General features: G+C 36.0%; 2 protein-coding genes and 1 non-coding gene across 4 annotated transcripts; 1 reads left to right on the top strand and 2 right to left on the bottom strand.

The window, feature by feature from the left end:
- Positions 1-12,018: 12,018 nt before the first annotated feature.
- Positions 12,019-14,922, top strand: LOC132174689 (transcription factor TCP3). 2 transcript variants are annotated; one of them, XM_059586331.2, is made up of 2 exons: positions 12,019-14,363; positions 14,463-14,922. In XM_059586331.2, exon 1 carries the CDS (start codon positions 13,074-13,076, stop codon positions 14,322-14,324), a length of 1,251 nt encoding a protein of 416 aa, XP_059442314.2. In that variant the 5' UTR covers positions 12,019-13,073; the 3' UTR covers positions 14,325-14,363; positions 14,463-14,922. The 2 variants fall into 2 exon arrangements, with proteins under 2 accessions (XP_059442314.2, XP_059442313.2); XM_059586330.2 differs by having other exon boundaries at positions 14,439-14,922.
- Positions 14,923-17,282: 2,360 nt separating this feature from the next.
- IQD10 (IQ-domain 10) lies at positions 17,283-20,481 on the bottom strand. Its single transcript, XM_059588667.2, has 6 exons — positions 20,395-20,481; positions 19,867-19,985; positions 19,258-19,431; positions 18,084-18,311; positions 17,764-17,877; positions 17,283-17,687 (listed from the first exon to the last, which is right to left on the bottom strand). The coding sequence occupies exons 1-6, from the start codon at positions 20,411-20,413 to the stop codon at positions 17,427-17,429; spliced, it is 915 nt and encodes a 304-aa protein (XP_059444650.1). The 5' UTR covers positions 20,414-20,481; the 3' UTR covers positions 17,283-17,426.
- A 258-nt stretch (positions 20,482-20,739) lies between these two features.
- TRNAI-UAU (transfer RNA isoleucine (anticodon UAU)) lies at positions 20,740-20,813 on the bottom strand. Its single transcript has one exon. It is a non-coding gene; the product is annotated as a tRNA-Ile (tRNA).
- Between the last annotated feature and the right edge of the window lie 2,863 nt (positions 20,814-23,676).

Raw genomic sequence — 23,676 nt, 5'->3', positions numbered from 1 at the left:
AATATAAGGTAAATTCCACTTAACCCCCTCAAACTACCACCCTATTGATAATCACTTATTCAAACTTTCAATTGTGACAATGTCTCCCTCTCCCCCCTCCCTTCCCCCAAACTACCAAAATATTGACAATGTTCCCTTAAGGCTAGAAAAATGACAAAATTAACCTTAATAAAATAAAAACAAAAATACTAAAATTTACAAAAAATCAAAAAAATCAAAAAAAAAAACAAAACATTAGGGGTGCCGGACCACCCCTAAATGGTGGCTGGACCAGGTAACTGGGGATGGTCCGGTCACCCACCAGGGGGTGGATCGGCCACCCCTAAGGCATTTTCGGGGGTGGCTCGGCCATCTCCATCTCATAATGAGGTGGCCGGCCACCTCAAGATGTTTTTCAGGGTGGCCGACCACCCCCAAGCACTTTTCGAGGGTGGCCAGCCACCCCCAAATGTTTTCGGGGAGTGGCTGAGCCACCCCTAGGGTTCAGCCACCCTAGGCACCTAGGGGGCAGCCTGCCACCGAACTACCCCAATTTTTTTAATTTTAAATAGATTTTTTTTTTATACTTTTTTCAATTTTTTTTTAATTTAAATTTTCATTTAAAAAATTTAATTTTTTTTTTCAAATTTATAAAGATATTTTTGTCTTCTTGAAAATTTTATAGGGGTAATGTTGTCATTTTGCTAGCCTTGGGGGAAACATTGTCAATGCTTTGCTAGTTTTGAGGGAACATTATCACAATTAAAAGTTAGGAGGGTTGATTGTCAATGATCAAGATCTACTGAAATTCCTAAGGAATTTTGGTTTCTAGAATTTCAAATTCAAGCCCTCCATTTTCCATCCTATGGTTATTATTCTGTCACATGTTCTACTACTAATAAAATAATAAATATTTATTATTTTATTAGTAGTGAGACACATGGCAGAACAATGACCATTGAATGGAAAATAGACGGCCTGCTAAAATTTCAGAAACTGGAATTTCCTTAAGAATTTCAATAGATCCAGATTGTCAATGGGGTGGTAGTTTGATGGGGTTAAGTGGACTTTACATTATAATATATTTTAATAGGGAAGCAAAAAGAAATTTTGTGCCTTAAACTTAAGAAAAATAAAAGGGAAGCTGTTGCTAGTGCTCTAACCCTTTCAATCTCTAAAACAATTTGGCACTTACTTGTGATGGAAACTGTCACATATGAGTTACACGTGACACATAGGTGATTTTTCCGTGAAACCGTCATGTATATATAAAAGAAATACTACAATATCTACTCTTGTTCTTCTAGAGTCCTTCTAGGCTTTGTTTTAAAAGAAATGAAAACCAAACAAACCCATCCTTCTTGGGTGACTGTTTTCTTCTCTCACGCATTCTTATTTTCTATCTTCCTCTAAAAACAAAACACATATATCTCTTGAAGCCTTACATTTCTGCCACTATAAAATAATTAGGGATGGAGCCCGACTTTGATATGGACACGGGCTAAAGGCCAAAAAATTTAGTAGGTAATGACCAATAGAAAAAAATAATAATTTTGTAAGAGCTCTGACTTACACCAGCCACCCCAGTTCCGTCCTCGACTGTAATAGATGTTCTTCCCGATGTCTGTCTAGCTGGATGCACTAAATAAATGCCTTCCTGAATTAATTACCCCATGTTCTACTATATGTATATGTTTGATTTTTGTTCTCTGGAGTGAGGAGTACACTGTCACCCGCATTACTACAATTCACGTCAGCCTTGAACAGTTGAACCGATGAACAATTCAAAACAAAAATTACCTCGAGATGTTTCCAAACAGTACATCAAGGTTACCGTAAAACATCTGGTTGAATGGGTCAGTGTGGAGGATGAAAAAAATAAGTTAGTATTTATGAGAAGGTACATGGTGAGGCTATATATATACCAATAGGTGTGCGTTTTTTTTTTTTTAATTATTGTATCGATAGACTCCAAACAATTTTTGACAAAATTTGAAAAATTAATATAAATCTAACACAAAATTAACGAGTCAAGATTTAATATACTGGGTCAACCCAATTAGACACGATTTTGAAATGGATAAATTTCAGTTCAACTCTCTTTAAGACAAAAAAAAAAAAACCCAGTCTCAACTCTTACATATGAATTGCTCATCTCTCCCTCTCTCTCTCTTCTCTTGAAACTCCCACTCTTCCCTCTTCATGAATGGTGAACTGAAGCCTATGTTTTTGCCACACCACTTCAAAAAAAAAAACTGAGTTCCCTATTGCTTTCCTAAAAATTGGGAATGCTACAGTACTACCAATGTGTAAGAAACCAAAAAAGCTTCCTTATACATTATTTTAATATAAATATTTATCTTTCCTCTCTCATCTTTCATCTTTTTACCTTTTATTAGAGATTGTGTTGAAATTTTGTAAAAAATTTAAGAGTAGGTATGAAACTTATATTATGTAAAGAAATAATATTTTAATGGTATATGAAAATGTAAATGAAGCTATTGTGAAATATATTTAAATAAGAAAGTAAAAAATAGTTTTATTTCCTAAATTTATGAAAAATCAAAGGAATGCTGCTGCTAATACTCTTAGAACTTGAAAAGCTTCCACTTTTGAAGTATAAAGCTTATCCTAGCCTTGTTATCGATCTTTCATGTTTAAGTTGTTATTTACGTGATGATTAGCACACTAGTTGTCTTTCATTTATTTATGGTTAAAAGCTAGCTAGGTGTTTTGGGTAGAAAGCTTAACCTTGCTTGAAAGGTGTGAACTTTTAAGGCTTAACCTTCCCCTTTTTTTTTTTTTTTTTTTTTTTTTTTAACCTTAAAGAAGTGTTTAACCACCTACCTTTCAACACCTTAAAGCATTTCCTATATTGTTTAACAAAGGGAATGTAACTATGAGAATAAAGTTAGGATATTTGGAGTCTTTAAGTTGTGTTTTTAACTTCGGTTGTTTTTAAACGTTTATGCCTATTGTATGTTCCCATTTAGGAGTGTTATGACATCTTAGGCTCTTGGTTCAGTGATAGATTAGGTTTTTGTAGGATGAATTAAGGAACAATATATTTAACAATCAAACACTCTTAAATAAAGATCGAAAGGTCAATAACAATGAAACAGTCTCCATGAAACGATTAATCATTTTGGACAGTAAGTGCAGGATTTAGGATTTTGCATATCTTAACTAATTAATATTAGACCATGCTTGCAAAAACGAGAAGTTTTACATTTTTGATATGTTTACCATGATTTAAACTATGTTTCTCAATTAGTTATTTATAAATTGTTGTGTGATGTACCACTATGAGAAAAAAAAAAAAGGTGCAAAATTTAGGGTACGTACACACTAGTTAGTAGATTTTAAGTTGCCTTTGATCCATTGGCTAGAGCGATTGGTGCAACCATTCACGAATAGCGGCATCACTAGTAGTGTGGATCACTCGGTATTGGATTTGGTCACACCACTAGAGGTTGCTAACTATTGTACCTCACCAGGCCACCAGTACTATACAAAATGTCCTTACGATGATGCACAAACCTCACTATAAGAAGGTTATATGAGTATTAGTAGGCCATATGGGAACGATTATGAATTATGAAATAATTTATGCACATATATTGCATATTTAATCAACATGATTTTTTGCTCTAAAATGTAATGTGGGTTTATGCCTTAATGGCTTATTAAATAAACTATATTTCTCTAATGAAATAATAACGGAGATAATGAGTATATTACAATTTATTCAAATCTCATACTATTTCTAAAATGCTCATTCCTTATATTTATTTCCATCTAAACTCCGCTCACTCCATGAGTTAGGTTCTGTTTGCAATTTACTTACTAAGTTATGGACTTATATAGTTACTTTTCCATACGTAAAACTATAACGCCCCCAAAATTAAATAATTATATTTAATTAAATTAAAGTACACATGTATAGTGTCCTCAAGTTAATTAACAGGAAATTAGTTGAATTTACCATGCCAAACTAATTATCAAAGTATACTGTAGCAGAAAGCGAAAAAATTAATGATATGAGATACCTTAAATAACATCAGGTATCATCAATTTAGATTTAGCATCCAAACAAGCATTACAAAAACTTTAACAACTAACATCTACCTAATAAAACCTGAAAGAGTAACCCATTAGCTTGAAATCTTAGGTAATTCGCTTGACATCTTCATCCCAACGAATTTCTCACTCTATAGCTTGTCCTCTTGCTAATTTGCAAAATACTGAAATGTTCCACAAGTGGAAGGAAAATAACTGCATAAGTCTATGACTTAGTAAATTATTATGAAGAGAAGTGCTTTATATCCCAAATTTTATTTCCAGAAGTTAGTTCCCAAATGATGTGTCATCATCTCATGAGATTTATTATTTTGAAAAGTATGTCGCAAACTCATGGGATTGTGATACATCATTTAGGAACCAACTTTTGAAACAAAAACTTTGGATGTTTAGCATTTATCTATTATGAACCGGCCAGTTTATGCAATGAGCCGTATGGACAGTTCATAACCTTCAATTATTAAACGTTAATTTTTCACAAAAACAATAAGTGTTGTCTCCATTATTATGCCGTAAAAAAATGTGGTTTATTTTAAAATGGGGTGGCATAATTCCAGTAATAAATCACATGTATTTGATGCAGAAAAATTATATATACATAATACATATATAATTAATATCAATTATAACTTTCCTCTATATGGTTTCATTGACACCATGTTCAGGCATACAGTTGGAGTTTCAAATGAGTTCCCTAATTTCCTCTTACACCAAACCAAATTATTGACGATTGACAACTTATACAGACATTTATATATATCATTATTATAATATATTATTGATATCTTTTATTAGCCTATATATCATTATAATTTCCTAAGATAAAGGGACATGTTTCTGTGTAGTCCCTCAGCAACCATAAAATTACTTTGAGACCCAAAAATATTATTTTACGAATTAAGAGAAGCTCGAGAACTGCGGCTGCCCCCCTTAGCATGAGCATAAGTAGCCAGCGTGGGCAGCTTGGTCGACCATCTACACAAATAAATAAATAAACTGCAAAAAGAGAGAGACAATATTTAAAAATTATTTTATCTTGATATTTCAAAATTTTAATTTCAGATTAAGTGGCTTTTTTTTTTTTTTTTTTAATGTAAATTGAAAAAATTCGTGAGATTAACTTATCTCATAAAACCGGTTCAATAAAGAGGGTTGTCTATTTCTTATAAACATGCCCAAGATCTTGTTCACAGACAATGTGAGACTATTTCTCAACACCCTCCCTCACGTGCAGGCCGATATTTTTTTGGATCCTTATCACGTGGTAAATAGTGTGAGCTTCCATTTGTCATATGGAAGGCTCTGATACTATGAAAAAATTTGTGGGCCTAACTAATCTTATAAAATCAGTTCAATAAGAGAAGATTACCTATTCCTTATAAACATGCTCAAAATTTTATCCACAAATAATATGAAACTATTTATCAACGTAAACATGATTAAAATATTTTATTTTTCATAAATTTAGTCTTCTCTTTGCTCCAATCATTGGTGGCGTTGTCGATATTCAAAAGCTAGTACAATGTCGTCTTCGATAAATAATGCCTGCCAAACACGACTCCACGCCGGCATGTGGGATGTGGCAAACAATTTATTTTTTATTTTTATTTTAAGGAAGTTTTTAAATTGTTATTTCGCTTGCATGCTCTCTCTGTCCAAGTTGGTCTTCTTCACAGATGATTTTTTTTTTTAAAAAAAAGTTTTATATATATTTTTGGGTTGCAAGAACAATCTGAGATCTCCATTGTTATATGCGTAGTCCCCATTTCTATATTTAAGTTAAAATAGAAAAAATTTATTTTATGGTTTATATTAAATTTTATAAATTTAATGATGTATATGTTGTCACGTCATTAAAAAATTTCAAATAATTTGGTGTCATATACACTATTAAATATAAAAAACTAATGGTAACTATAAAATAGACCCTTCTAAGTTTCTAATAATAATATTTTTATTTTTTTGCCAAATGATCCACGAACCCCATTTAATTTTTCACTCTAGTGTACTCATTTCTATAATTTATGAGAAACGCTACATATTAAACCATCGTCTCATTCTTATTTTGCTAATATGACTGTGTTAATTTTTAAATATTCAATTTTTATCTCAATCTTTTATTATTGGACTGACCTAATAGTACCCATCAACCCTTAAATTTTTATTTTATAATAAATTAATCTAAAGGCATGTTAACTGAATCTTACTATAGACGAGCTAGTAAGGCTCGTTAATTATAATTTATTAGGCAATCTGGTCTTAATTAGATATCCTAGTGCCGTACACTTAATAAAATATCATAGTTAACCCCACGTAGCACATCAGTTAGAACTGTTGACTCATTCCATACGTCATCAGTGCCCAGAAAAAAAAAATATATATATATATATATATATAATAAATTATAAAATTTGTTTAATGAAAGCTTCCAAAGAATAAAATGAAAAGTATACAATAAAACTATATATATAAATGTTGTTTGTTAGGGAGATGATCATATTTCACGTGTTTCTTCGTTACATCAACTACGTATGTTGTTAAGCACCAAACACAAAAATAAATTAGAGAAACTCTCTTTGTCAAGAAAACATGCTTTTGTTTCTTTCATAAGTCCTTGTCGAGGTTTTTTTCCCAATACATTTTTAATAAAAATTAGGATGTTGTCACGCGTGGGGTTACATGTATCATAATGAACTCATCCTTCAAGCATTAGAAAATTAAGTCTACGAAAGAGCGTATATTGTTACAACCGTTATAATTTTAATTAAAGTAAATAAAAAAAGGGTTAACTTCATAAAAGCTCTCTTAAATTTGTAGGCATTTTGAGAACATTTTTTAAAGTTTAAAAACTCTCAATTTTGTTTCTCAAACTTCTAATTTGATGTTATATACTTCATTTGTGCGGATTTGTGATTTTTTATTTTTTATTTTTTGGTAAAATGTGAAATATAGGGTAAATTTGAAATTTTATAAAATTTTTAAATGGATAAAAGTCATTTTATCTATTTTAATGTCTGTCAACCAACTACTAGTCATCTCCTTGGTAACCTATTAGAGCATTCCCAGCAGACTCCCTATAAGGGGGTCTGTTCCCTATGTTTAGGGAATATGTCCAAAAAATCGTAAAAAACTTCCCACAACAGATTCCCTATATGGTTCCTTAAACCATCAGATGCTACAGTAGAACCCAATGTATTGGGTTCCACTGTAGCGTTCCTTTGCCTTATTATAATCATAAAAAAAAAACTCTCTCTCCTCTCACATCTTTTCACGCCCACTATTTTTCTCCGTTCTTCTTCTCCGCCCTCTTCTGCATTTCATCTCGACACAAAGCAAAGCTCCATCTTCAATACTCCATCTTCACTCTCACAGCCACTCAAAAGATTTACACCCAAAATTAAACAACAAATAAACGAACCAGCCCTCTTCCGGCGAGATGAAAAAACGAAAAAAGGTGCAGAGAGGGAAATAGATGCAGCAAAAACCCAGACCGATCAAGACCCAACAGAAACCCAAAAACCCAGACCGATCAAACCAAACTTCAAGGCTCTCATATATGCTGGCAGAGAGGGAAATAGGTGCTGCGGCTGGAAGGGAAAGAAAGGAAAGAAGAAGATGGAGATGAGATGAGATGAGATGAGAGGAGAGAGAGAAATCATATATGCTCACCAGACTTCACCATTCAAGGAGATCAAGAGAGTGAGGCAGAGAGTGAGATGGAGATGAGTGAGGCAGAGAGGGAAGTTGGTGCTGCGGCTGGAAGGGAAAGAAAGGAAAGAAGAAGACGGAGATGAGATGAGATGAGAGAGAGAAAGAAAGGTTAAATTAAATGAATAAAATATAAAAAAGGTAAAATAAAAATAATAATATTTTAATGGTATAAGGAAGCATTAAGGGAAGCTATTGGGGTGCAAATTGATATAGGGAAGCAAAAAGTAGTTTGGATCCTTAAACTTAGGGAATATGACCGGGTAGCTGCTGGGAATGCTCTTACGTACCTCACCAACTAGCTAATCAGACGTGAGTCCCTCTCCCTCCTCAGATGGATTCCCTCTTTTGCTCCTCAGCCTACGGGGTATTAACAATCGTTTCTAGTTGTTGTTCCCCTCCTAAGAGCAGGTTCGTATGCTTTACTCGCTCAGTGGCTAATGTCAAACCCTAATGGATGGTAGGTTGCATCAAATTAAAAATTTGAATGGTAAAATTGAGAGTTTTAAACTTTGAGAGGTCTTTTCAAAACACATACAAGTTTAAAAGGCTTTTGTGAAGTTTACCCTAAAAAATATTTACCTCTAAAAATATGTACATAATTGAATGAAATAATCAATTTGATAATGATGGAAAACACAATGAATTAGAAGAAGAAAAAAAAAAAAAAAAATCGGCTATGTTTTCTAAATATTCCAAACTCTTCTCAAAATAAAATATGGAGAGGAATAGTCGCGCGGCCAACCAAATGAAATAGACATGGCGCGGGATCAGCTCTGTCCTGATTAGAAATAGCTATACAACCACTCAACTTGTCAAGGATATATAGCTGCTTAGTCACCCCAATACGATAGAACGGCCGCCTCTGAGGTGTTTTTTTTTAATAAATATTTTTTTTTCTATTCAGAAATATAATTACATCCTATTTTTCAGGCAGGACATGTTGGGAGCACGTGAAAGGAAAAGAAGTAGAACTTTCACACATCATTGTCCATCACCACAGATTCAAGTTAATTAATTGTTCCTGATCACAACCCTTTTTGAAAATGAGGCGTGGAGGAAAAGGATGTTCAAACAAGTGTGGAAAATAATTTCAGAATTTGACACAAAATACATAGGATTGATTAAATGTCCCCATGCTCCTTTTTTCTGTTTGACAATTCTTCTATTAAGGACACATAAAAGTTCAATTATGTTTTTGTTGCAAAAATAACATGATAATTTGCTACATTTCCTAGCAAGTTCAAAGTAACCAGGAGAACAAACAGACAAATATATGCTCTTCACCTAGCTGCTGGATTTTCTTATATACTTTTGATTGGCCCATAGATGCTCCTTTTTTCTGTTTGACAATTCTTCTATTAAGGACACATAAAAGTTCAATTATGTTTTTGTTGCAATAATAACATGATAATTTGCTACATTTCCTAGCAAGTTCAAAGTAACCAGGAGAAAAAAACAGACAAATATATGCTCTTCGATCATCTAGCTGCTGGATTTTCTTATATAGTTTTGATTGGCTGCTTGGGGGGACAAAATCTACCAATCAAGAGTCAAGACAAGGAACCCTTATGTTGCCTTGAGTCAAGACAAGGAACCCTTATGTTGCCTTATTATCTTGGTCCAACAAAAAAAACATATATATATATATATATATATATATATATATATATATATATATATATATATATATATATATATATATGCTAGTAATTTCCCATTGGCATGATAGGAGAGATCACTTGGGTGGACATGATAGTTCATGATGAAAAGTTATGCCATGTTGTTTCTCCATCACCTCTACTCTCTAGTACTTGGACTAAGAGATTGTCTCATGTTGTAATTTTGTGGGTTAAAAGTATATTTTGAAACAGAATTAAGGAGGAGTATTTTGTTTTTGAGTGCTTTTTCTTACAAATAAAAAAATGATGGTTTGAAAATCACGTTTTTTTTAATCGAATGTGTATTTTTAAAAGCTGAATTGTAGAAATACTTACACTTGAATCTTTACAATTTTTTTTATATATATATACAAAAATAAAGGTATTTTGGAGATTCTGACAAGATTTAACGGGACTCTTAGATAGAGGACAATGAAAAAAAAAAAATTGGCTTTAAATTATTTATTTATTTATTTTCTAGGAAAATGTGAAGGGAGGTTTGAAAATTATGTTGAAGGTAGATGAGGATGGTTACATTTTCCTCACGCAAATGGAATAGAAAAAAAGAGTCCAATATTCTCATTCTAAATAATATTATTGTCATTTGCCATTGAAAAAGACATATCATCTTAAAGTGATAATGAGAGAATGAAGAAAACTGATTAGAGCATTAAACAAGAAAATAATATTGGAAATTATTGTACCCTTAATATTTATTGGCATTAAAGTATGCTTAAAAGCAATATTAAAAAAATTGTTGATGACAAGGGTAGCGATGCTAGATAGATTTGGTTCCTTCGCCAAAAGGAAAGGTGTATAATTAAATTAATTTAATTACAAACCACTAAAGTACAAACGGTTAACAACATTACATATAATTTTGTCAAAATGAAACTAGATTGGTTGTTAAGATTTGACGTGCAGTACCTAGGGGTGCGTAGATTAATTGACTATCGACTGTCTACCAACTGTGACTGAACTGATATTAACCGTCAACCGATAAAAGTCGGTCAGTAATTGATTAAGATTTTTATATCGATTTTCAGTTCGATTCGATAATCGGTAAAACATTTTTCTTATTGGTTTCCGAACTAAACCGATAGTGGGGTTTTTAAGTTTTAATTTTTCCTAATATACAATTTATTGAAATCAAAACTATGTAGTTTTGAGATGCTATATGTACATATTTTTCTTTCTTTCCCCTAACCCTAAATCAAATCCTTTGCCGCTCCTCTACTCTCTCGACTCTCGTAGTGCTCTCACTCTTAGCTCTCTGACTCTCGCACGCCCATCTCAACTCTCTCGCAAGATGCTCCTCTCGTCACTCTCAGCTCCCGACCGTCTCTCTCTGGCTCTGTCATCATCTTGTTCCTCTTTTGTCGTGAGTCCGTGACGGTGTGGTTTGACTCCAGTTGTTGATGGTGTAGCATCGGAGCCTCATGGGTTGCGCGGTGGTGGTCTGATGATAACCGATTATCTGAACCGTTATTAATCAAAATTTTCGAAATAATTTTTTATCGAAATATTATCGGTTAATTAACCGAATTAACTGATAATTTTGGTTAATTATAGAAAATAGGGTTACCGGTACCATTATAACCGAGACCCACCCCTAGCAGTACTAATCAGATTCTTGCAATTACACGACTTTGATACGAAGTTAGTATGTTAAATTTGAAAGGTTTTAATTTGAATTGTCAATTTTTGACACGATTTTTAAATACGACATGAATGCAATACGAAATTAAATGGTTAAGGTTGAGGAGTTTTGGCTCGTTTAACTAAATGGGTCAAGATAGAGTAAACCTATATAGTCTTATATCTATATTTCGATACGATTCGAACCCGACACGCGATATATGAAGGCAATTTTTGACATGACCCGCAAATCCGACACGAACTCAAAATAAATTAAAAGGCTAGGGTTTAAGAGTTCGACATATTTACTTAAATGAATATGGTTATGATTAATTTATATAGAGTATGTTTGAGATTGTGTTTTGAGAAATAGAGTTTTTAAGTAAAAAAAAAAAAGTTTTTTTTAGCAAAAACTTCATTTTTAAACTTTTACTAAAAATGTGTTTTAGTCATTTTTAGGCTTTTTAAACCCTTAAAAGTGCTTTCAATTTTTTTACCAAACGAGTATTTTTTTTTTTTTTTTTTTTTCAAATAAACTTTTTGAGTGTTAAACGCATTTTTAAGCCTTCTCAAACTTTTACTCAAACATGCCCATAATTTTATACACATATCTTAATACGACCCGAACCCAACATATAAATGCAAATCGTTACCGAGACCCGACATACAAACTCGCACTATAACCCCTTAATTGAGAGTAAAAAACGAGAGAGAGGATGTCGTATCTTTTAGGTGAAGCATTACAAAAAGAGAGAGAAGGAAAAGCTGTAATGGGGTCACTTTCAAAAGGTGTGGTGTGGAACACAAAGGATCTCATCTACCGAAGCATCCAGGCCATCCATTGAGCTATAACCAACGGTCCTACTTATTGTTCTAGACAGGAAGTGAAAAAAATGGAAAGACAAGTTAATGTGAGAGAGAGGGAGAGAGAGGGGGGTTAAAGTTGAAATAGGGAGGAGGAGCTAAAAGTTGGGTAATTGAATATAGAGAAAAAGAGTTTAGTTTGGTGTTTTATGTAGAGTAGAGGGTAGTACAAGAAGGAGCAGCAGCAGACGCAGTGATGAGATCACAGAGATCTTTAATCCTCTTTCTGACCAAACACTGCCACCCTCTCATAGGCCCAGAAACAATTCCTCTTCCCTATACTCTCTATTAAGTTATTAACCCTCCACCTCCACCTCCACCTCCTCCTCCATCATCCTCCACCACACAAACCCAATTCACACTGTTGAGAAATTGGGTGTTTGTGTTTCTAGTTCTTGGTTTGGTGAAGTGGGGTATTGAACAAATACACCCATATTTCCAATTTGGTTCGTACGGGGTGGTGGGTACATAAGGGAGGCACAATTATCAAAAGCTGTGAAGGGAGACAGCAGGAGAGAGAGGGAAAGAGAGATGGGTTAGGCTGGAAATATAGGCGGTCTTGACCTTCTGGGTCTGGGTTTGTTTTTGTTTTTTTTTGCAGTTTAGGGTGGGGGGCTTTGGTTTGTGGTGTTGGGTAATGGAAGTGGGGAAACTGAATGGCAAGAGCTTTTGGGAGAGGCAGCAGGTTTCAGAGTGGTGGCAGTTGCACAAGCAACAAGAGGGAAGTGGGAAGGAAAGGGAGAGCAAAGCAGCATCAAAAAACCACTAAGAAAAAGTGTGGTGCTCCATTAAAAGCTGGAAGGGGAAAAGCACAAGGGCCTGAGTCTGGATCCTCAAAGGAATCATCACCACCATCAAAACCCACTAGTAGTTCTAAATTCAAGGTATGTAGAAGAAGAAGGAGGAGAAGAAGAAGACCAAGATTCTCCCTCACAAGAAAAAGAATATCATCATCATCATCAGGAGCAAGAGCAAGAGCCAAGCTTCCATTTCCAGGACCAATATCTGCATCACCAACATTTGTATGGAGGATTAGACGACTCACAAGCACAAGCGCAGCAACACCAACCCGCAAAGAAGCGCTCTTTCTTTCCTCCTCCTGCCCCTTCTTCAGCAGCAGCTTCCATCGAATATGCAAGAAAAATGGGAGAGAGCCACCAGCAAGCCACAACGTCGTCGAGATTGGGGATAAGAAGCGCAGGCGGCGAAATCGTGGAGGTCCAAGGAGGCCACATTGTTCGCTCCACCGGACGGAAGGACCGCCACAGCAAGGTCTGCACCGCAAAGGGGCCGAGAGACCGCCGCGTCCGCCTCTCAGCCAACACTGCTATCCAGTTCTACGACGTCCAGGACCGCCTCGGCTACGACCGCCCCAGCAAGGCCGTCGATTGGCTCATAAAAAAGGCCAAGGCCGCCATCGACGAGCTTGCCGAGCTCCCAGCATGGGACCCAACAACTTCCACCGCCGCCGCCGCCTTACAACAAGAGCACCACCATCACCACCAGCCGCAGATAATGGACCCAATTGGTATCCACGCCGTGGATACCATTGCTTCTGGATGTAGAAGGACAGCAACTACAATGGTGGGTCGCGATGGTGGTAAAGTTTCAGAGAGTGATATGCACAATCTTCAACCACCACAGATGGGCGAAAACCGGAGTAATAGTTCGAGTTTTCTTCCACCATCGCTGGACTCCGACTCTATCGCCGACACAATAAAGTCCTTTTTCCCAATGGGTGCAGCGGCGGAGACAACGCACTCTCCTCCGCCGTTATTTCAGAATTACCCACCAGATTTGCTGTCAAGAACTAGTAGCCAGAGCCAAGATCTGCGGCTTTCTCTTCAGTCGTTTCACGACCCAATTCTTCTGCACCAGCACCAGCACCAGCACCAACCCCAAACTCATCATCATCAAAATGAGCAAGTGATGCTTTTCTCTGGAACGACGACCCAGTTGGGTTTTGATGGGTCGTCCGCTGGGTGGTCCGACCCGCACCACCAACACCACCCGGCGGAGATTAGCCGGTTCCAGAGAATGCTCGCTTGGAACGCCGCTGGTGCAGAAACTGGTAGTGGCAGCAGTGGAGGCGGCGGTGGATTCATCTTCAGTTCGCCGCCGCCGCCGCCTTCGTTTGCCCAAAACCAGTGTTTTCCACAGAGGGGACCCCTTCAGTCCAGTAACACACCTTCGCTTCGCGCTTGGATAGACCCGCCAATTGCCACTGCTCACCACCATCAAATTCCATCCGCCTTCCATCATCAGTCTTCTGGCATCGGATACGCCTCCGGCGGATTCTCCGGGTTTCGCATTCCAGCACGAATACAGGGTGAAGAGGAGCACGACGGCACCTCCGACAAGCCGTCCTCTGCTTCCTCCGATTCTCGCCATTGATAGATCGATAAAAGAACCCGAAATCACTCTCTTTACGAGGTGCTTTCCTTCAACACCCACTTCTCTAATTCATCCAAATATGCTCCGTTATCGATTTTTAACATTATTTTCCAGGAAAAAAAAAACATGTTTTTACAGGACTCTGCTACCTTATTCAATGGGGGGCAAAGAGAAAGTTATCTGTTATGCCAATTGGAGTTCGTGGAGAGGAGATTTCTGGGTTCGATTAGATCCGATGGCTTATATATACCGCATGGGAAGAAGAAATCTGAGTGCATTTCAGGTTCATTCGATCGGCGGTTTGTTTCACTTCTATCAGCTTGGTTATGTTCTAGCTTTGTTTGTGATGTTTGAGTGGGCTCTTCAAGCTCAACTTTGTTTTAAGCTTTTTGTTGGATTGCTTATGTGTTTCTGTTGCGGGAACTTTTGTATGTCATGCTATTTGCTTCTTCACTTCCATTTCTAGAGTTTCATCTGGTGAGACATCCTTAATGCAGAATATGGCATTGTTTGGAACATTTGTTATGAAAGAAAGGGAACCTCCATATCACCTAATGGGGAGTTTTCCCCCCTATTGTAGAAATGGTCATTTTCTCAATTCTGTTTTTGGTGCCTTATGATTGTTTTGTTCTTTGACTACTTTCCAATGGAACAGTTCCATTTCACTCAATGACTTTGCTTAAACCTGCAATAGGAATTTAAAGAAGGAATCTTTGATCTTTTTATATCTCTTTCCTTGCTGGGATTTTTGGGAGCAGGGACTAGAGGTCATATTCCTTGAACAGTAGAGGTTGTTGGAAAGATGGGAGATTTATACTAGTTTATTCCACAATTCTCTCTCCCCTCAAGCCCAAAAGAAAAATAAAAAATAAAAAAAAAGGGAAATTTCCCAACTTCAAAAGTGTCATGTACTTGTTATTGTGCATGTTTAGCCTCTTTTTAGTATTCCTAAACTAGCTTGAAGAATGTTGTAAATTGTTAACAAAACAAGGATGAATCTTGAGAACCCATTTCCTCAAATTAGGGCAAGTTGGATGGGGTCTTTATGTAGACCTACTTATACTAAAATAAAAAATTAAATCGAAATGTGGAATAAAGAGAAAAATGGAGGTAAATATTAGAGTTGGTTGGGTGGCTAGAAAAGAGGCTGATAGGGCTACACTATGCTCTTATTCTTCATATTTTTTAACATTAAATTCATCATCCACCTTCAAACCCTTTTTAGTAGACTCTAGTTTCTTTATTGAGGTTGTAAATGAGATGCAGGGTGTTTTTAAAGAATAATTTTAAATACTCGATTCTCATTTTAATATGTGATGAAACGCTCCATTAGTTCTTGAATTTTTTCTTTTATAATAAAGGTTGATTAATGACTGGTGTAGATTGTCACATCAGCGCAATAGTATTACTTTATCTTAAAAAAGCTGTTTTTAGGTTGTGCAACAGAGTGAGTAGGCATGAAGATTAGGTTGGGTTGGAATCTAAGGTCATGGCCTACAATGATGAGTTGGGAGGATAAATGTATAGGGCAGGGACACCAAGTGGGGGCTAACTGGACTACATCTGCAGAGGAACCGTGAAAGGGGAACTCTAGCTGTTGGCCATCTGTCTATGGTCCCCCCCACCCAGTAAATCTCAGTGCCTACTAAAAATCTCTTCAGTCGAGCTGGGAACATTCTTTTCTTTGGGGATTTTTTTAAAAAAAAAGAAAAAGAAAAAAGAAAAGGCTTGTATTGTAAACAATAATGAAAAAAAATTAAGGTGTCGATAGATTTGCAAAATTGATACTTCACTAAGAAAATGAATAATCATTATTGAGAATAGAAGTTGTTAGAATAGAATAATTATTCATATTTCTAGTTTTATCGCAATACATTTGTTATAATTGGAATTGAACTAAAATTACTAAAAAGTTCATATGATTTTTAATTTTTCAAAACTTAATTTTAAGAAAAAAAAAGAAGAAAAAGTCAAACGTGTGGTGATTGGCCACCCACAGCAAACCCTGGGGGTGGCCGCAAGGCCCGCAACTGCCCCTGGAGCCCTCTAGGGGTGGTCGTGGCCATCCCCAAGTGTCCATAGGGGTGGCCGCGGCCACTCTCGGTGTGAATTGGGGGTGGTGCAAGGGTTTGCTATGGGTGGTTGACCTCCAACGTTCAACATTTTTTTTAATTACTTATTTTTTAGTTTGAAAGAAAATTAAAAGAAAAAAATTGGTTTTTTTTTTAAAAAAACTGTGTATTCCATTAGAAATAACTATTTCTTTCATTTTTTAGAGGATTATATATTCTTCTTCGTAAGGGAATAGTTATTATTCTTCTTCGTAAGAGAATAGTTATTCCCATGAGAATAATTATTCTTAGGAGACCCTTACCAAATGAAATAATAGCTATTTCATATGAATAATCATTTTATTCCTGAGGTTTATTCTACAACCCAAACTAGATCTAAATAGTTAATTAATTTCCAATGTCACGTTAATATTATTCAACAATTATAAAATAAAAATATAGTATCCCGGTATTACCAGAAGAATATGGAGGAAAGATTTTACGATCTCTATAGAATCAAGAGGGCCCGACGTTTAGTTGCCAACCTTACTGTTTGTCTTTTAGATGAGAGCAATGGCATGATAAGTATTTTGGTGGGGCTATTGGCATGCATGAGCTGAAGAATATCGAGAGATTAGTGGGAGAAGGATGTGATATTCTTGATGCGATTCAAATGCTTGAAGGCAAGATTTTTTCTTTTATATATATATATATATATATATATATATATATAAGAAAAAACATATGTTCGAAGAATCCAAATAATTAGCTCAGAATGTTCCAGCATCTGCTACACAACAGGCAGAACAGTTTGTATTGTACGGAGATGAATATTAAAAGATCAATTTAAGTTATTCAAGCATTTTAATATCATATATACAATATATGCTAATGCTAATCCTGACAATCCAGAATATGATGAAGTTTGTTGTCTTATTTTGCACACAAAATCCAGAAAAATGATATAAAAAAAACCCCAATCAATTCATCATTCTTGGCACTAATTGGTAAGCAAAAATCTGAGCTGGGTGTTGAATCTTGGGCATGCAGCTTATTTTTCAGCAGTTGGGTAGACCAAGTTCTTGGCTTTTGTGGGTTTAACTGAAACTGGTATCTTCTTCTCCGGCTGGTTCGCCAATTTATATGATCTGCTCGGCTTTGCCAGGACTTTGTTTGAGTCGGTAGAATGCGGATGAACTCGGACCTCCCACGGGCGAGCGGCTATCCACCGTTCCGTCCAGCTCCAACCCCAGTTTTCCTTGCCAAGAATGTAAGAAGCCTGGCCAAGATATTGGCTAGAGTTGGCTCTCCACTGCAAATCACATTCATGCATAAATATTTTGGTAAAACCAAACAGATTAACTTTACAAGTGCAGTCTTTCATGAACCTGATGAGAGAAGGCATACGCCATGGCTCGTTCACGCTTAATTGCTGCTTCTTCTTTCTGTTGTATTCTTGATATGATTTCCTCCATGGTATCAGAGCCACCGCACCACTCAACCTTTTAAGCAAATTTTAAAAAAATTGCGCAAACAAGATGGCCCCCATCAGACAAGAGCAAGAAATAAATGAGGTTAATCAAGTTTTAACTAATTTCTAATTTCCATACAAAGAGTTAGAAGTTTTCATGTTTTAATTATTATAGCATGAGAAATAGTTTTAAGGCAATAAAAGCAGAGCATGAGAAAGTCAGAGACTCAAAAGTACCTCCAGCTCATGAAGCTTAGCCTCAAATTTCAACTGATTTTCTAGTTTCTTTTGCCGAATTCGGCCTTCCATTACCATATGGAGTCTGCGAGCTCTGATTTGGTCTTGTATTCTACTCCAAGAATGCATGTAGCTCAATGCAGTTGATGCTTGCTCTATGCCAGTGTGATCCTGAATCAAGCCGTGAAATTTCACTGTCCCCTTTAGATGGAGTATCGTTTTTCTTGCCTGCATAAGTAAGCAAGGGAGACCATTATATTGAAGATACAAATTTTCAATGACTGCTATTGAATCATGAGCTCAAATCCACCAATGAAATCACCATTGCACAGATGGTACGAGGTGTTAGAGACACCACAAAATTTGAAACATGTTTGGTTAACTTCTTAGGACACACTTTTAGTTGTGCATATTTTCAGCTTGTATTATGCCCGGAAGATGAACTTGAGAAAAACTATGCTATATTTACATACTCTACTTCCATTAGTTCAACAAAACGTACAGTTTCATTGTTGAAAATTGAAAAATGTTTCCCACCCCATGAATTTCTCAGGCTTTTCTGTGTCATGGGTTTGTTTGGTAAAACTTTCTAGAGGGTGCTTTTTGTGTATGTTGAGTTGTTTGTTAATGTTTTGCTTTTTTGTTAAAAAGCAAAAAACTGTCCTAAAAAGCATTGCCAAACAAGCCCATTATTCTACTTACAACATGATTGCTAATCGTGTCCAGTAGGGTTACCATTTGCATCTTTTTCTAAGAAGAGAAGAACTTAAAAGTTACAAGAACAACTGAAATAGCTTTATGCAGTGGCACAGTGAACTTATTAATGGTGTTCAGATTATTTTTTTTTTTGTTTTTTGCCCCAATTCTTCTTGGTGATTTGAGCAATGGAATCATGAATTTCAAATTTCATTCTAAACTATGAACGAATTAAGAAAGTGTTTGGACACCCCAGAAAAAGTGAATAACTCTTGCATATCAGAGGATGTATCTTATATCATAACTTCCTTTTGTTTACCTTAATTATATACTCTTAATTTACCAAATTCTCTTTACTTTCAATTCTCTGTATTCAGTCACATTCCCCTACTCATAAAAAAGTTGAAAAAAATCTAGGAAAGCAAATAAAGTTTTATATGGGACAACTATTAATAGCTTGATGTTCATATATATGTACCCTATATGCCCGAAATGCAGCTTGAATCCGAGTTGCAGCTGCATCTTCAACTTGAACAGGAGGAGGAGGAACCTCAAGACTTTTATTGGCATGACCATTGGAAGTACTACTTGAAACTTCATGGTAATCATCCTTACACTTGGATGTGTTTGCTTTATCAGTAGCTGAGCGAGCCTTAATAGAATAAATAGGCCAAATCTTATGTTCTCATTCAGGTGAAAAGACGTACAAAAACTCTTAGTTTCCTCAAATGTGCAGGTTAAAGATGCATTTGGAATTACGATTTCGCAAGAATAATTTACATTTTCAAAAGATATTACAAAACGTAAGGCATTTGATATTGTGATTTAAAAAGCACATAATCTAAAATTAAAAAAAAAAAAAATGATTTCTATAAGCAGGCTAGATGGTGCTTATTTAAAAAAGTGCGAGTTTAAACCAAGATCATGATTTTGTATAACAAATATTTGATAAAAAAAAACTTTTTAGCATGTTTTACCAAACGCCTTTCCGATTTTAAAAAGTAATGATTTCAAAAACGTAAATTTTAAAATCGCATTTATTGAAACCGCAATCGCAAACGGATCCTAAACATATCAAATTGTTTACCTTTGCATGTTTGGACTTATCATCCTTCAGTCTTTTTATGCTAATGATTGACCTAAACCAGAGTCCTGAACCCATTGATGAGAACCCAGAAGATTGTAGCAGAGTCCAATGCAGCAGACCTGCAGGCACAAAAAGTTTCCTCAGCCATTGCAATAGATCTTTATATATATATATATATATATATATACAAGTCATGAGAAATTCTTGAACAAGAAGCAAGAAAAAAAACAACTAATAATCCCACTCCAGTTTCTGATCTCCAAATTGTGTTATGTGCGAGAAAATGACACCAAACACATCTCAAGAAGTAAAGATCGGTATCATCGTCAACAAAAGAACTCAAAAGCTACATACAACACAGCAATTAAAAAGAAAAAAGAAAAAAAAGTAGCCAATCAAAGAACATAATGAAATTTTAAAAACCAACAGAGTCATCATAAAAGAGAGTTGAAGAATAAAAAATGCAGCATTGATTATATAACAAGAAATGGGAAACTAAGGAGGAGATATGGTTGAAGGGGTGCATACCAGAGAAGAGGCAACACATGGGCTTGGGAGGTGTTCTGGGAAATCTTACAAGTTTTTAAGGAGAGAGAGAGAGAGAGTTGCATGGTTTCTCTCTCCCTCTCCATGGTCTCGTCTCTCAACTCCCAACTGACACCCCAACTAAACCGAAGCTGGTGTTTGATCTTTGGGAGCTCAGCAGTCAACACCACCGCCACAGTAATTAGGAAATTATTGAACCGTTTGAAGTACGTCAACTCGGTTATGTAGATTGGAGATGATCCTACGGTTGGTGATTTACAACCAATTGACATGGTTAATCAGACGGTAATAAAAAATAAAAAAAAAAATCGAAAAATAATATTAGCATGGTCCCGGCGGGGCTCGAACCCGCGACCTTCGGCTCATAAGACCAACGCTCTAACCAACTGAGCTACGGGACCGTTTTTGGTAGATTCTCTTATATTTAATATAAATAAAATAAACCTACCTACCTACAACTACTAGTAACATGACTCTGGCGTTGAAAGTTACATGATGCAATACGGTGTGTCGGATAATGAATTTTAAGGATGAAAGGACAGGAATGAGCGTGTCAGAGCCGCTGCTTTATGTGCGCTCTCACTTCTCAATCTGGGATAAGGATAACTTTTCTAAATTTCACCACAAACATTAACATGTGATGGGCAAATTAAGTATATTATTGCCATTTTTATTTTATAATGGAGGATTGAGTTGGTTACATTAACATGCAAAATTTATGTAAAGTCTAATGGAGATATGTCATTTTCATTTACAATTTAGATTTCTAAATCAATTACCATATCTTACTTTTCGTCGGGGCCGTAAATGGATAAGTCTATTCAACAACTCGCTGTTTACTAAATCAACTTATCGAAAACAAAAAAATTATGCTCGACTGAGTTATGCTCGATTAATAGACATATGAGGATTTGGCTTACCTATCTACGGTGATTTGGCCTACTGGCTAGGATTTCTTCTAAGAGTTTTTTAACCCTTGGAATGTAAGGGTTATTAAAAAAAAACGTCTCCCTTCCCCGCTAAACCTCTCTCTTCTTCTTTGGGACCCAAAACGTCTTTCGCATTCTTTAAATGTGGTTTCAAGATGCCGGAGCTCACCAAACTCACTGGAAAAGTTGTTCCCGGAGAGGTCCAAAACCCGGAGGTTTGGGATTTGAGAGAGGGTCTTTGGGATGGGGCCCACGAAGAGGTTTTGCAATAGGTTGAGCTACTGGAGCTGTTGACAGGTGGAGAGATCGGGGGGAGGGTGGGATTGATGAGGTTGTTGAAGAGTGAGTGAGAGAGAGAGGGGAGGCGGCAGAGGATGGTCGGGAACTGGCCGGCGAGCCGAAAGTCGGAGAGGTTGAGGGAGATGGCGAGGCGAGCGGTGGCGGTGGCGGAGGCGTCCCAGGTGATGCCGAGCCAGCTATAGGTCATGTCGTCGTGGTCGTTCCAGGTGGCGAGGGAGCCGACAGAGTCGGAGAGACTGCGCTTGACTTGCTGCAGAAAAAGGCCGTCTTGGCTTAGAGACTAAGCCGGCGGAGGAGAGAGTAAGAGGAGGAAGAGGTAGAGAAGTGGAAACGTAGAAGCCTTGCCTGCTAACTGTTAACCGCTTTTAAAGTCTGTTAGAAAAAATTACTAACTGTTTAGGCGGTTAATTTTAAACTTTCTTCAAAACCCTAAACCATATATATATATATATATATGGTGAAACAATGTTGTTTTTACGTTTAAAATTTTAAATATATATAAAAATGTATAAAAATTCCAAAAAAAGATGTCGTATAGAGTATAATATTATCGCATAACTATAGAAACAATATCGTTTTGCCGGTTAACTGCCTAAATGGTTAGCGGAAGCGGTTAGTAAATTTTACTAACTTTCTAGGCGATTACGGTTAGTGATTTTAGCTAACAACCTCTAATTGTAACAGTCTTTTGACCCCTAATGTTTATTACTGAGAATAGAAGAAGTGAGAATGGAATCACGATTCTTATTCGTTAGTTTGTGACAACACATATTCTTTTACTAAAATTTAATCAAAATTTTAAAATACTCAAGATTTATAGAACATAATAATAATAATAATAATAATAATAATTAAAAAAAAAATTGCAAAACCTTCTTTGGTGGCCGACCACCTTTGCTAAACCAAGGGGGTGATGCGACCACCCCCTGGAGCCCCTTGTGGTGGAGGGTGGCTGGCCACCCATATAATGTTGGGTTTTTTTTCTTATTATTTTTTTGGAGAAAGTTCATATACACCCTTTAAACTATCACCCAATTTACAATGTCTCCCTAAAGTACCAAAACATTGTCAATATCTCCTCAATAACGAAACTACCCTTAGTAAAATAAAAACAAAAACTACTAAAACTTTTAGAAAAAACCTATAAAAAAGCATTTTTATAAGAAAAAAATTAAAAATTTTGGATTTTTTTAATAAAATTTGAATTTTTTTTTATAAAAAAATTATTTTTCTTTTATAACTTTTCGTTTTTAAAAAATTAAAAATTTTCGTTTTAAAAAATCGTTTATTAAAAAAAAAAAATCAGGGGATTTTTATCTTTTTGCTAGTATTTGAGGGACATTGACAATGTTTTGATAGTTTGGGGGGACATTGTCGCAATTGAAAGTTTGAGGGGTGAACATTGTCAATTACGTGATAGTTTGAGGGGAGTATGTGGTGGGGATCGCTATCAAAGTGACATCACCGAACCGACCGGAATGACATGTACCCAGCCCAAGCCCTATACACCGGATACTTTACGTCTATATGTTTCAACCTGCTACATGACTTCTTGTTGGAGAAGGCAAGGGCTGCTGAGTTATCACAGTAGGTCTTCAGCGGTCTAGAGATAGTACCCATCACCCGACGTCCTGTGCTGAAGTTCCTCAGCCAAATAGCCTGGCATGTGGCCTCGTAGCAAGCAATATATACTCAGCGTGTGTAGAGGAAATGTGGGAATAGACATTCTTACGAAAATGACTATTTCAAGGTATAGTGTGCAACAAAACAAAGGAATGCTTATTCTATAGAAATAATAATTTCAATTTATAAAATCTAATAAATGAAGCATGGTATAAACTATAAGTTATAACTCATAATTTGGAAAATTATTGGGCCTAACATCCTGGCTAACATGGAGAAATCTATTGGGCCATTGGCAAATGTAATGGGTGGTCCATGACACTTAAGAAAATATGGTCCATGGCACATGAAGAGTCAATTCAACGGCACAAGCCACAGTATATTAAAAGACAACCAGAAAAAGGGCCATGTT

The sequence above is a fragment of the Corylus avellana genome, chromosome 3, assembly GCF_965113065.1.
Source record: "Corylus avellana chromosome 3, dhCorAvel1.hap1.2, whole genome shotgun sequence".
Taxonomy (NCBI): domain Eukaryota; kingdom Viridiplantae; phylum Streptophyta; class Magnoliopsida; order Fagales; family Betulaceae; genus Corylus; species Corylus avellana.
The sequence above is the reverse complement of the archived record's forward strand: the minus strand, read 5'-3'. Positions and strand labels throughout refer to the sequence as shown.

What these genes read in the sequence shown, in the direction of transcription:
- LOC132174689 (XM_059586331.2), top strand. Translation starts at nt 13,074, where the DNA reads ATGGGAGAGAGCCACCAGCAAGCCACAACGTCGTCGAGATTGGGGATA.
- IQD10 (XM_059588667.2), bottom strand. An exon ending in ATAAGTCCAAACATGCAAAG is followed by an intron (nt 19,432 to 19,866) that starts GTAAACAATTTG and finishes TATTCTATTAAG; the next exon opens with GCTCGCTCAGCTACTGATAA. An exon ending in CGTATGCCTTCTCTCATCAG is followed by an intron (nt 17,688 to 17,763) that starts GTTCATGAAAGA and finishes TGTGATTTGCAG; the next exon opens with TGGAGAGCCAACTCTAGCCA.